Source organism: Dama dama, chromosome 5, assembly GCF_033118175.1.
Source record: "Dama dama isolate Ldn47 chromosome 5, ASM3311817v1, whole genome shotgun sequence".
In the NCBI taxonomy this organism is placed as follows: Eukaryota; Metazoa; Chordata; class Mammalia; order Artiodactyla; family Cervidae; genus Dama; species Dama dama.
In genome coordinates, this window is record NC_083685.1 from 124862693 (window position 1) to 124876268 (window position 13576).

At 59.7% G+C, this 13576-nt stretch overlaps 1 protein-coding gene across 8 annotated transcripts in view; it reads right to left on the reverse strand.

Moving 5' to 3' along the window:
• Positions 1 to 495: 495 nt before the first annotated feature.
• The window catches only part of UNK (unk zinc finger), a 33326-nt gene continuing 20245 nt past the window's right edge, over positions 496 to 13576 (reverse strand). For 3 of the 8 annotated variants that reach the window (XM_061144805.1, XM_061144804.1, XM_061144803.1), the window contains 14 exons: positions 13153 to 13329; positions 12885 to 13015; positions 12076 to 12211; positions 11429 to 11546; positions 10974 to 11058; positions 9703 to 9845; positions 9138 to 9338; positions 8505 to 8570; positions 7872 to 8046; positions 7025 to 7126; positions 6698 to 6886; positions 3580 to 3761; positions 2724 to 2981; positions 496 to 1898 (listed from right to left, as the gene is read on the reverse strand). In XM_061144805.1, the coding sequence (XP_061000788.1) occupies positions 1743 to 1898; positions 2724 to 2981; positions 3580 to 3761; positions 6698 to 6886; positions 7025 to 7126; positions 7872 to 8046; positions 8505 to 8570; positions 9138 to 9338; positions 9703 to 9845; positions 10974 to 11058; positions 11429 to 11546; positions 12076 to 12211; positions 12885 to 13015; positions 13153 to 13329 (2119 nt within the window). In that variant the 3' untranslated portion in view covers positions 496 to 1742. The other 5 variants (XM_061144806.1, XM_061144809.1, XM_061144810.1 and 2 more) reach the window with 5 other exon arrangements.

The following is a 13576-nucleotide window of genomic DNA, read 5'->3' on the forward strand; positions in this document are numbered from 1 at the left end:
CACACTGGGAGTCAGAGCCTGGGGCTCACTTGTCATTCACTTGCCCGTAGTTGAGTCACTTAACCTCTCCGAGTCTGCAGAGGGGTATCAGAGAAGGTCATCTCCAAGGCTCCGGGCAGCCCTGTTCCCCTGAGGCAGGGGGAGGGAGGTGGCCTGAAGGCTCGGTCAAGGGACAGGCCCACCCTTCTTTTGATGCTTTTATGAGCAGGCACTGTCTGTTCTGAGCAACTACTAGGGGCCTTGTCTTCTGGAAGACAGTTAACTACACCAGTTGCCACTTACAACAGAGCTCTGACGAGTCCTCTGGCCTGGGCGGTCTCCGGGTCCAGGACTAAAGGCCCCAGCAGGCCTGTGTCAGAGAACACGCCGTCCAGGAGCCTCGAGCAGCCCTTGGGCCTGGGTGGGATGGCCAGGCTGGGCGCCGGTCCAGTGCACAGTCGAGAGGCCCTCATTTAGGGCCCCGCTCTCCCGCACCCCCATGTAAATAAGCCGCCATCACAAGTTCATATTTTATTTTCCAATATGTTTGGAGCTTTGATTTTTGCATTTTTGTAAAAAAGTTTTCACTTGATTCATTGAAAGCCCTTTCGTGCTAAGCCCAAGGTGGGACCTGGGCCGGGCCAGACCCTCTGCAGCCCTCTCGCTCCCACCCCAGACAACCCCCCATGCGGGGGGCGGGGTGGCCTCCCTCTGCCCACTCTGCCCTCCCACCCCTGCTGCATCTCTCTGTACAGAACAATTTTTAAAATGGAAGCTAAGACACAATATACATTGGACAGGCACGCACACACATGCACACGGGCGCCTGCCCCCCACCGGGGCAGGACGTCAGCTGCACTCAGAGAGCACCACGGAATGCATACAGGGCCCTGCCTTGGTCCTCACGGTCCGCAGCTCCTCCCCGCCCACTGCCCTGCTAGCTGCCAGGGGGAGGGCTGTGCAGGGGTGGGGTGGAGAGGGCAGTGCCAGCCTCCAGGTGCCCCAGGGCCAGGGAGGCCACTCCAGGAGCCCAGGGCTGGGGGGAGGGCTGGGGAAGACCCCGGCCTCAGGTACCTGAGGGGTAAGAACGCCTGGGCTTTGCCCCTCGAGGAGCGTCAAGGGCCCAGGGTCGGGAGTGGGGCTGGCCCCACAGCTTTGGCCTGCCAGCCCGGACTAAATACACATTTGGTAAACCTAGGAGCTCGGCGGGCGTGGACCCCCTCTCAGCCTCACAGCTGGGAACCAGGGTTGCCCCCGGGTTGTCCTCACTCTGGCGCTCGCCCTGGCCTGGGAAGGCGGGGTGAACAGGGCCTGCCCTGAAGGCTTGTCCCCTCCCCTCGGCCCCCTCTAGCTTCCCACCCTGACCTGCTCAGGCCCCAGGAAGAAGTTAAAAATAGTTAGTTCCTACATAAAAAAGAGACAGAAACAAATTCCCTGCCAGAAGGCTGGTGGGAGAAGAGGGGACTTTGTCTCTGCAGCAGGAAAGGTAGGGAACGGGCAGGGGGAGAACTGCAAAATAGTCTTTTTCTTTTAAAAAGTGCTTGGTAAGTCTGTTTTAAAGTGTGTGTCTATATCTATGTACAGATATACACACAGACACTGTTCACACGCTGGCTGCCCACGCATACCTGCACACGTACAGAAATGTATACATATACATAATCATATACATATACATACATACATACATACATATATATATATATACTTTAAAAAGTCCTAGGTGAGAAGCTCTGAGCCAGGCCGGGGCCAGGCCTGCAGGGTCACGACTGGAGGGGATGGGCCCGGCCCGGCTGGCAGACGGGGCACTCACTGCCCTCGGCACAGAGCTCACACAGCACGGCGTGCTGGCACGGCAGCACGGCGCGGTTCTGCTCCTGACACTTAAGGCATTTCACCGACTGCATGTGGAACACGGCCTGCGGAGGAAGGGACACCGGTCACCGGCCTGGCCCACAGCCACCAGGAGCTCCCTCAACTCTCACTTCAGCCCCTTCGGGAGAGGAAACTAGGGCAGAGAGCTCTAGAGCCTGCTCACAGCCCCCCAGGAGGGCAGGGTCAGAGGCCAGGTCCATCGCCTTGAGGCATCTGATCTCTGCTTGCAGCTGCCAGAGGGCCCAGTGGGGCCCGGTGGGGTGGGGGAAGGTCAGGGCTGCTCTGCAGCTCCCACTGGGTCAGACTTTTCCTTGCACCGAGGCTTCCTGCCTCTTGTCTTGTTAGATCTTGTAGTGACCCTAGGTCCCCCGTGAGGACTCTTGGGTCTGGACAGGGTACCGCTGGGCCTGAGGTGACAGGGCCAAGTGTGGGGCCTGGCTGCCCGAAGTCCAGTGAAGGGAAGAAAGCTCTTCCCTGCTAGGTCATGCTCCCGGGACCCAGCAGGGCACTGAGGAACGCAGACAAGAGCCCTGGGGACCTAACATTCTGGAACGTCTGCTGGCGTGCAGAGCTCACAGGAAGGGAAGTGGTCAGGATGAAGCCTAGGGCACAGGCGCACTGATGCAGCTCAGCTCAGGCCTGCCCTCCAAAGAGCAGGGGTGGGCCCTGGCGCCCCCCACCTCCACTCTCCCCTCCCCAATGACGTCCTCCTCCGAGCTCCACTCCAGTGCGGGCGTCCCGGGTCAGCTCGGCCGGGGCAGAGGCTCTCGGGAGGAGGGTGGCCAGCCCTGAGCGGCAGGGACCCATCCGGGTCCCAGCCTTGGCCGAGGCCACCGCGCAGCCTCACCCGTGCCCCCCGGGGTGCTGACCTTGTCCACTTGCTCCAGGTGAGCCCGGAGCCGCTTCTGGAGAGCGTGGAGGGTGGAGAGGGAGAGGGCCTCCAGGCCCGGGAAGGCGGGCAGGGCCTGCGGGTCGGGGCCCGAGTGCAGCCGCTCCAGCTCGTCCCGCAGCTGCTTCACCTGCGCCTCCAGGGCGTCCCGCTGCTCCCGGGCCCGCTCGCACTCCGCACCCGCCGCGCTGGCCCGCTCCCCGGCCTCCTCTGCCTCCTTCTTCCAGGCATCACAAGCCTGTGGGCCCAACACGCAGCACCTTGTCACGATGGCCTGCTACCCTTCTCCCCTGCCCGAGTGCGTCTCTGGGGGCCCGTGGGGGCCACCGTGGCTGCGGGGCCTGCTGGGAGCTGGGGCAGGTGTCTGGGAAGGGGGGCAGGGAGGAGGGCTGATGCTGCCTGCAGAAAAGAGAAGTTTCAGGGCCTGCGAGAGACCCTCTGTGGGCAGGGCAGGGGGCCAAGCCCAGTGGAGCAGGGGAGTGCCAGGCGGAGCTGGCCAGCACCTCGAGGGGCGACCAGGCTGTGGCCCATCTCAGAACCTAGAACCCTGACCCAGAGCTCACGAGTCAGGGCTTCTGGGGAGAGGCACGCAGTACTATGGGGCCAGGCCAAATGAACAGCTTGGAAAGGGGATACCAGGCCTGTGATACCAGCCACCCCAGGGTCCCAACTGACAAGGCGAGTTTTTCCACGGGGCAGAGAATAAACAGCCACGTTTCTGCCCTGCACTCCAGGACCCCTGGCTCCCCCAACCCCTGCACCCACTCCATGTAAGACAGGCTCCGGCTGAATGCCCTGGGCCCTGGGGAAGGCGGGTGGGCCTGGGAGCTCAGTACCTGCTTGGCCTGCTTCCAGGACTCCTCCCACTGCTTGATGGTGCCGTTGGCTTCATCCAGCTCCTGCCGAAGCCGGGCCAGCTCGGCAGCCCCCGGCCCTGACAGGAAGGCAGGGGAAGTGCCTGGGGAGAAGCTTCCAGAGGCAAAGTGCTCCCAGATGCTGCTGTTCATCCCATTCAGACCTGCCCCAGGAAGGGGAGGGCCATCAGCGCTCTGAAGGGCTTTGGGCCCGGGCCCTGTCAGTCCTGCCTGGGGGCTCCCGGGGGCTGTCTGTGCCAGGCTCCAGTAGTGCCAGGCTGTGAACTTCACAGGGATGTGTAAGTGCCACCTGTTACTTCTGCATCTCAGCATCCCTGTCTGTAAAGTGGGGTTCCCCTCACTTGCCTCCCAAGGTGATTCATGGGACTGGGGAGAGCAGCCGGAGAGCACGGTGATTTGTGATCCCCACTTTACTGTCAGGTTAGGAGAGCCTTCTTGTGATATGAAGGCCCAGGAGGAGATTAAGGAAAGCAAGACACAGGTCAGAGCCTCAGATGATGGCAGAGCTGGAGCAGGAAGAGCTCAGGGAGCCTTGGGCCTAGCCCCCTTGTTTTACAACGAGTAAACTGAGATAAAACATGTTGCCAGGAATCACAGGAACAGTAAGCGGGAGAGCCAGTACACAGTCGGGACATCTGGCTCCAAAGGCCTGCGCTCTGCGATAAGCTAAGCCATGTGCTCACCCAGCGCCATCACCTGCTCAGCCCTCACCTGGTCATTCGGTGGGTGTTTGCTTAAACAGACTGGTTCCAAATCGGGAAAGGAGTACGTCAAGGCTATATATCGTCACCCTGCTTATTTAACTTATATGCTGAGTACATCATGAGAAACGCTGGGCTGGATGAAGCGCAAGCTGGAATCAAGATTGCCGGGAGAAATATCAATAACCTCAGATATGCAGATAACACCACCCTTATGGCAGAAAGTGAAGAACTAAAGAGCCTCTTGATGAAAATGAAGGAGAGTGAAAAAGTTGGCTTAAAACTCAACATTCAGAAAACTAAGATCATCGCATCCGGTCCCATCACTTCATGGCAAATAGATGGGAAACAGTGGAAATAGTGTCAGACTTTATTTTTTGGGCTCCAAAATCACTGCAGATGGTGACTGCAGCCATGAAATGAAAAGATGCTTACTCCTTGGAAAAAAAGTTATGACCAACCTAGACAGCATATTGAAAAGCAGAGACATTACTTGGTCCACAAAGGTCCGTCGGGTCAAAGCTATGGTTTTTCCAGTAGTCATGTATGGATATGAGAGTTGGACCATAAAGAAAGCTGAGCACTGAAGAACTGAGGCTTTTGAACTGTGGTGTTGGAGAAGGCTCTTGAGAGTCCCTTAGACTGCAAGGATATCCAACCAGTCGATCCTAAAGGAAATCAGTCCTGAATATTCACAGGAAGGAATGATGCTGAAACTGAAACTCCAATACTGTGGCCACCTGATGTGAAGAACTGTCTCACTGGAAAAGATCATGATGCTGGGAAAGATTGAGGGCAGGAGGAGAGGGGGATGACAGAGGATGAGATGGTTGGATGGCATCACTGACTTGACGCACATGAGTTTGAGTAAACTCTGGGAGTTGGCAATGGACAGGGAGGCCTGCTGTGCTACAGTCCATGGGGTCACAAAGAGTCGGACACGACTGAGCCACTGAACTGAACTGCTTATACTGTGTGCCCCTGCTCCGTGGCCCCTAAGGTGCCCCCTGTCTTCTGAGGGAGCCCTATACCCACCTCTGGCCTCCTTCTGCCCACATGTATCACTCTAATGACTTCTTTCTTGCTCCCTCTCCCACTAATATAGCCAGATTGTTCCAGAACCAAATGGATTTAAGTCTGTCTTCCAAGCAACACAAGTACAGCCATGTGACCGGCAGCGTCCTGTGTGGAGACACACGGCTCCCGGCCCGTCCTGGAGGCCAGGCGCTCCACTGCACCTGTCCTCTCACTCGGGTGTGCTTCCTCCAGGCTAGGTGCCCCCATTATCCTCAGTCACACGATCGTGAGGGTCTCTAAGTATGATCTCATGGCTTGGCACCTGCGCCTCCCCCAGAAGACCACAGCACCACGCCAGCAGGGATGGTTGAGCCCAAACTGTATCCATATACTGCTCAGCGGGGAAGGAATGAATGAATGGGTGGCCAGTGCGGAGGGCTACCGTCAAGATGCCTCCAGAATGTGTGAGGCAAGTCAGACAGACAGAGCTCTAAGCCTCCAAAGCTGACGGCTCAACACCATTCTTAAGTGTCTCCAGAGATCAGGGCAGAACCCATACCTGGTGGGAAAGTCAAAGCGCACCGCGGAGGCACAGGCTCAGTGTGACCTGGACGGCCAGCACCCTCGGGGGCCCCGGGGGCGGGGTGGTGTTTCTGGTCTCTGGGAACAGCTGCTAGAGGGGGAGTCAAGAGTAGTAGCTGCTGGTGACTGAGAGGCAGCCGGCTGGGCGTCGCCGGTTTACATCTGTTCCCGCAGTGAACGCTCACCGGGCCCCACTCATACACCCAGGTCCCCTCCTCCCGTTTCTAGCCCCTCTGCTCTGACCTGCCTTCCAGAGCCCCGCTCCTCACAGTTCCAATGGTGGGTTTGGCAAACAGCCTTTGGGGTTAGAGCTGCGTCTCCCTGGCGCTTCTGCCGGCCAGGAAGGCCACCCTGCGCTGGGGGTGACCCTGTCCGACCTCTCCCTTGGCCTCCAGGAGCTCTGGGTGACGGGCAGAGCCACCACACTGGCACAGGGAACAGGCGGAGGCCCTGGCAGCTCTGAGGCCGTGCTCCTCACTGTGTACCAGTCCGGCACCGGGCACTTCACGCGCATTATTTAAGCCTCAGCACCAGCTCACGAGGTGGTACTGCCATTATACCCACATGAGAGAGGAGACTAAGGCAGCGAGGTTAAGTCACGTGTCCGTGTTCACACAGCTCAGAGCACGGCGGACCAGAGGCCTGACTCACCTCTGAGCCCAGGTCCCGGGCTCTCACCTCCACTCTGTACTGCCTCCAGCCGGAACAGAACACCCAAAGGCACTTTCCAAAAGCCCAGATTCCCGCCCCAGGCCCTAGGGAGCCAGACTGGCTCTTACCCAAAGATCCGTGGGATGCTGAGGTCCCCAGAAATGTGTTCTCCGACTGGCTCAGGTGGCCCTGGGGCTGCTGCAGGAAATGCGAGGAGAGGCTGACGGGGGGGGACGGGGACGCGGAGTGGAACGAAGCCGAGCTGCCCAAGGAGCCGGGGATGTTCACGGGCGCGGAGCTCTGCAGGAGACTGCCGCCTGCAAGAGAGGCCGGGAGCAGGGAAGTGAGGGCCGGGTGAGCCATGCGGGGCCACGCCGGGAGGGGACTGCCCGCTGGCCCACCCCCGGGCCAGGCTGGACCCCATGAACCCGCCCCCGCCCCCCACCGCCCAGTACCCATGGTGATGCTGCCTGGGTGGGGCACCGTGCTGTTGTCGAAGGTCTTCTCTAGGGCAGCCACCCCAAACTCGTTCAGGTCGAGGTCATCCAGCGCGGACTCTGGAGGCAGTGAGCGGCGTATGAGCCGGCCAGCCTCCTGAGGGGCCACATGGTCCCCAGGTTCCAGGCCCCGCCGTCTGGACCCACCTGCCCTTAACTGCCTCTTCTCCTGCCCCTGCTGCATCTCAAGGCTCCATAGTGCCTGGGCTGCTCCTCCGCCCAGACCAACCCCCGGCTAAGTGGCTCTCCATTCTGAAGCCGTCTATGCTGGCCCCAGGGGAAAACGAGCCCCTGCTCACAGGCCTCCTCCTCTGGTTAGTGCCTAGCAGTTGCCCAGCACCTGTCCACTGCGCTCTGCGGAGCTGGACGGGGAGTGCAGGAACGGCCTGTCTCATCTGTCACCCCGGTGCCTGTGGGGACCCAGCACCAAGCCTCACCCACACGTGACTGCGGAGGAGAGGGCAGGGGCATCTAATGACCAGGAGCTCTGAGGACAGCCAGCGGGCTGTTCACAAGGACGCCCGCTGGGGCTGACTGACGCCTGTGGTGGAAAGAGACTGCACACCCCCAGGGCAAGAGGCCCCTCTTCCAACATGCACAGCAGAGCACATGGAGGGGCTCACGTGCTCGAAAGCCATCTCGGCCCCGCATCGGGGACGCATGTTCCGTCCAGGTCAAAGGACTCGCAGCGCCCACCTTCTGATCTCCCGAGACTGATGTCTGAAGTGACCAGCCACATTTCAGAGACCCAGTATCCCTGGCTACAGATCTGCTCCTAGACTCGCAACAGAAGTGGCCCAATTACCTATGACCGACTCTACCGTGTCACTGGTGGGGTAGAAGGGCAGAGCATTTGCATTCATGCCAGGGACGCTGCTGGTGCCAGCAGGGCTAGGGGGAGTGGCTGCTAGGCTGGAGGTGATGCTGGAAGAGATGCTGGAGGTGAGGGGACTGCCCACGGGGAGGATGCCCAGCATGTCCTGCAACGAGAATGAAGAGATGGAATGGGATGGCCGCCCATGGAGTCTGGCGGCAGGGGCTGGCTGGGCAGATGGGAAGGGCGCGTCCCAGCTCTCGGCTTGTTCCCTCAACACCCTCCTGAGGGGCTGGAGAGGGAGACGTGTGGCCTGGAGACTGCAGGCCCCCTCATCCCTAAAACCCTTAAGTAGGGAAGGGGGAAGCAAGTTCAGTGCCAGTTGCTCAATGCGTTTTTTTTTTTTTTTCAATGAGTTTTTTCTCTAATGAATGAGTCCAGGTGGTGAGGGGCTCCAGGGCCTGACCCCCACCCCCTCTGGATTTGGGGCCCCACCTTAATCTTGCCCTCAATCTGTAGACAAAGCGGTGCCCGGAGCTCCCTGAAGAAGCCTCCTGGAGTTCTGGGCCTATCCTGTCTGCAGCTGGTGCCAGAAGGGGAAGGCGGGGGCTGAGGGCTCTATACCTGTTTTGGTTGAAGCAGAGGCTGCTCTTGACTCCTGGGCTCTAGTGAGTGGGGTTTTAACTTGGCCTGAGAGAAAAGTCAGGGAGCAGGAGATGAATGTGGTGCTAGGAGGCCGCCTGAGCCCAAGAGTCCTCCCAAGCATCAGCTTGCGGAGGCTGCAGGGACTGGGGGCGAGGAGGCATGAGGCGCTGTTGTGTGGCCCCTTCACTCACACGCACCCTCCTTCCCTCCCCTGGAGACCAGGGGTGCTGCTCCTCTCCTCCACGGTGACTCCAAGTCACAGAGAAACCCAGTTCCGGACCCTCCTGTCCTGCTCCCCAAGGCCCTACTGCTTCACCAAGGCAGCACAGGGCAGAGCAGACACTGGATGTGGGGCCAGAAGACCGCGGTGGGAACCCTAGCCCTTGGCTGATGGCTCTGATGCTGGGTGAGGAGCTCACCTCTAACCTGCCTGTCTTCATCTGTAAAATGGGATGGCCTCACCCACTCTCTTAAGTCTTCGAGAGGCTGGCATCAAGGACTTTCTAATTCCGGGTCACGCTCCCCCTAGCTGGGCCAGGACAACCCTCCAGGGCTTCTCCGGCCACAGGCAGAATATGGCTAACCTCACTGGGCTGCCCCCGCATCCCTTACCTGGCATTTCAAATTTTTCAGGTACTCAGCTCCCACCTGGTCTTCCCTCTCAAAGCCAGGAGCCTTCTTATAGCTGCCAGGGGCGAGGCCAGACTCGCCAGGAAAGACAAGGCCTTCCAGATTGGAGGGCTTCCGGATGGAGCCCGGGGGGGAGCCACAGAGATTAGACGGGCTGCCGAGGCTGCTGTTTCTACAGAGGAGCTGCAGCGAAGGAAGAGAGTGGGCTAGTGAGCAGGATGCAGGTGGGGCATGGCCACCCTCCATCCCCTTGTCAGAGGGAGAGTCTCCAGCAAGAGGCTCAGTTCCATTTCCATTTGCCAGGGGGAGCAACCAGCACCTGAGAACGCAGAACCTCATGAGGCTCTCTGTCCCGTCTACAGCTCTACCCAGGCTGATACAGGCTCTGGGGACACCACCCCAGCCACGATCAGCTTTTGACAGACAGAAGAACCCTGCAGCTCAAAGGGCAGAACCCCTTGGGCAGAGGCCACCTCCCCAAGCACAGGCAGATGCTGGCTCTGGGCAGGAATGGTGCCCCCACCTCCACCCCCAGACAGGCACGTACAGCGCTGAGGTCTGGGGCGTGCGGGCTCGAGGGGCTCACAGGCACCGAGTCTCCAGCAGCAGATGGCATGTACAAGACGGGGCCTGGCTGGGTGGGGCTGGACACAGCTGAGGAAGGCTGCAGGTCATCACTGAGGGGGGGCTCTGCAAGAGACGGGGGCAGGGTGTTAGCAGGCCCGAGCCAGCTCCGGTCCTCCAAAAATGCCTGCGGGTCTCTTTAAAGGAGACCACATAGCCCCCTGTGTATGAAGGGAAGGCTCCTCCTTATTTCTATCAATATCACACACCGTACTGTGCACTTACTATGTGCCTGGCGATTTGTATGAATTGTGAATCTTCACAATGACTGGAAGATAGAAGTGATATCATGGCCTCCATTTTACAGATAAGGAAATAGGCTCAGAGTGGTTAGGTACATCTCTCAAGGTGGCTGAGCAAGCAAACAGAACTGGGATTTGAACCCCAATCCACACGACTCCAAAGCTTGGGCCATTCATCAGTTCTCTGTGCTGCCTTACCCAGGCCCACCTCTGAGCCAAGTGTATGCTTCCCCCTCAGTGGGCCTGCAATTTCTTCTTTAGTCTAATCCCTGAGACAAGGCCTAAGGCTAGGAAGGGGTTAAGAACCAACAGCAGTGGTCTGGGGTGGACACGGGCAGTAACTCAGGCCTGTCTCTGAGATGGGCAGGGCGGTGTGGAGCTGCGCTGAGCAGCACGGCAGCCCAGAACCACAGGCCGCGGCTGAGACCAGAATGTAGCTGGTCTGGACTGGACAGTGCTGTAGCTATTCAAGTACACACCTGCTTTCAAAGACTTGGTTTGGGGGAAAAAAAATCTTGATTTTATATTGATTATATTTTAAATGATATTATTTTATGTTGGGTTAAATAAAAATATACTAAAACTAACACTATTCCTTTTTTTTGGGTGAGGTTACTTGAAAACCTGCGATGACTCGGGGGGCTGCGTTAGGCTTCGCCTGGACAGCTCTGCTCCCAGCAGGGCGGAGGGCCGCGTCCCATCAGTGGTGTCCGCCATGGGAGAGGCACAGTGGCCAGGGCTCTGCCGGGACTCTGAGCGCGCCACCAGGGGCACAGTCCCTGCTCTCTCACCACCCTGGAAGCTCCGGGTTTCCAGCCAGCTCCAGAGAGGTGGGGCGGGGCGGCGGGGGAATGGAACTCCCAGTGTGCGCAGGGCCCACCGCTGGCTGACAGACAGCGGGGGAGCGGGGCGGGGGAGCGGGCCCTGCCCCAGGGCAGTGGGAAGAGCGTACGTTCTACGTGGGCAAAGGCGCAGAAGGGTCCTCGAGGACAGCTGCCCGACTGCTGCATGTCGTTGCACTTGGTGGATTTATAGATCTGGAGGGCAGAGCAGAAGAGAGGCAGGTCAGGCCTGGGCAGAGAGGGATAGCAGCCGGGGTGCCTTCCGCAGGGCTGGGTTAGCTTAGAAGTCTCTTCTTTCTCCTCCCCACTCGAGGCCACTTCTCTAAGTCTCTCCCTACCAACTTCTTGCTCAAGACAGAGTAAGCAGACATGGTTACCCCCACGCCGGGGACGACCTCCCTTCCTGGGTCACACGCCCAACCAGCCCTGACCCAGCTCTCACAGAGGGATCGTTCCCACTCATGATCTTGGTCAGGGCTATGACTGTCCAGCGTGCCTCTGGGCGTTAAGGGAGCCACGTTCGCAGGACACCTGCCCCTCAAAGGGTCGCGGCGCCAAGGCCCACCTCGGGGTGGAACTGCTGCTCCGTGCGCGTGTGGCAGTACTGGCAAGAGTCTCCGTTCTCACACTTGCCGGGGTCTCCCCACTCGTCCCCGTGCTTTACGTTTGGACATGGAGACGACCTGGTTCAATAACAGGGTGGGTCAGAGGGACGCAGACTGGACCTGGGGGATGCTAACGAGATCGCAGCTGTTCAGGGCCCCTCTCAGGTCTCCCGGCTTCGAAAAGCCAGGCTCAGAAACAGTAAAGATCAGCTGGAGAGTGAGGGCCTTACTCGGGCCAGAAGCCAGGCTTTGCTTCCCTGCCCAGCCTGGCTACATCACCAGAAGGACACGGTTTTCTTCCCTTCAGCCAAGTCCTCCCCTCCCCCCAGCACTGTGCCGCAGGAGAGCCAGGCTATAGCCACATTCTGGCTTGGCCCTGAAGACACCCTTCTGGGTCAGAACTAGAGGAGTTTCTAGTGAAAAGATCCTGATTTCACACCAAAGGATCGTTTGGCTCTCCTAAACATTCCCACTGCTCTTGGGGTCCTGCGACCCCCGGGGCTGGCCTCCCTGCCCCCCACCCCCGGGAGCACAGTGCAAGCAGCCTCAGCCCTGATCTGCCTGCTGCCACCCTCCTCCCACGGCTGGCCTGCTGGGCCCAAAGGACCTGTATTTGTGCTTCCGGGGGCTCCGCCGCCGGTCCTTGCTGTTGTGGTAGTAGGGGCAGGCGTAACCCTGGCGGCACAGCCTCGGGGGCTTCTTGCAGGGCTCCGTCTTGTAGTTCCCCAGCACATAAGCGGTCTCTGCACATGGGGGCAGAGGCAGAGGTCAGCTGGGCAGGGTGGGGGCAGGGAAAGGGGAAGCCACTGGGAAGGGTCCAGGAGCCAAGATTCTGGTGACAGGAATGAGCAGGGTCCCCTCCTTGTGGGCCAATGCCGAGTCTGCAACCCAGGAGAGAGGGAGAGAGGACGCCACCATCCCTCACTGGAGAAGCTCACAGGTCAGAGAGTAAACAGGGAGCCCTCGGGAGGGCTGAGACACACCTACTCGTGTACATGCTCAGCCATGTGTGTGTGGGAAAGCCCCCGAAGGCATTTAGGGAGCGCCAGGCTCCTCTGTCCATGGAATTCTCCAGGGGACAATATTGGGGTGGGTTGCCATTCCCTTCTCCAGGGGATCTCCCTGACCCACGTCTCCTGCATTGTAGGCAGATTCTTTACTGTCTGAGCCACGAGGGAAACCCCTAACACTTTGGGATGACAGGACCAAGGCCAGGGGTCCCGGGGGAGAATCCCCCAGCAGGGCCCCTGCAGGACTGGGCTGCAGTTGACTAGTGTGAGGTGGGGTGAGGGGGCACAGGCCTCCCAGGAGAGGTGGTGGTTTGGGGTGGAGAAGGCAGTGGGTGGTGCTCGGGGAGGCTATGGGAGAACAGGCAGCTGGTGGCAGGGGCTTGGCCATCCATGTGGCCACCCTTACCTTGCCACCGTGGCTCCTCACTGAGGATTTTTTCTATCATGGCATGGCTCGCGGCCCCAGTCGACTGGCCTTCCATGCTGCCCTCTACTGTGGTCTGGCCGTTCTGCAAGGCCTCCATGGCCTGGAGCTCCCTGTGGGGAGAGCAGTGGAGGAGAGACAGAGCAGGGACGGGGCATGAGGAGGAAGGCAGCAGAGTGCCACCCAGGCACTCCGTCTGTGGTCCTGCCCGGGGCCCACAGCCATCAGCCTGGCACGGCCTCCAGCCCACCTGATGTCGTAGACAGGGGAGCGGAGGTCATGGGGCCCGTGAGCAAAAGCGCAGTGCAGGCCGTTTTTCGTGCAGTTGCCCTTTGCGTCGGTCTCGTGGATGCAGATTCCAGTCTTGTAGTAGCGGAGGTGGTACCGGCGCTCCGTGTCCCCTGTGGTCCTGTGCAGGAACGGGCACCTGAAACACAGCGGGGGTGCGGGTCACTCGCCTTCCCCCGCCGCAGCCGGGCCCCCAGCCCTGCCCTTTCCTGGCCCGTGGAAGGCTTTTCATGGCCCGGAGGAGGCACTGATGCTGTCGCAGGCGAGCAAGCGACAAGTCCTCCTGTGGTAACAGAGCCACCCTCCCACTGCCAGAGCGGGCTGCATGCAGCCCAAAGTGGGGCCTGATAAGGCCTGGTGTTCCATGTCAGCTTCGCAAAGGCTAC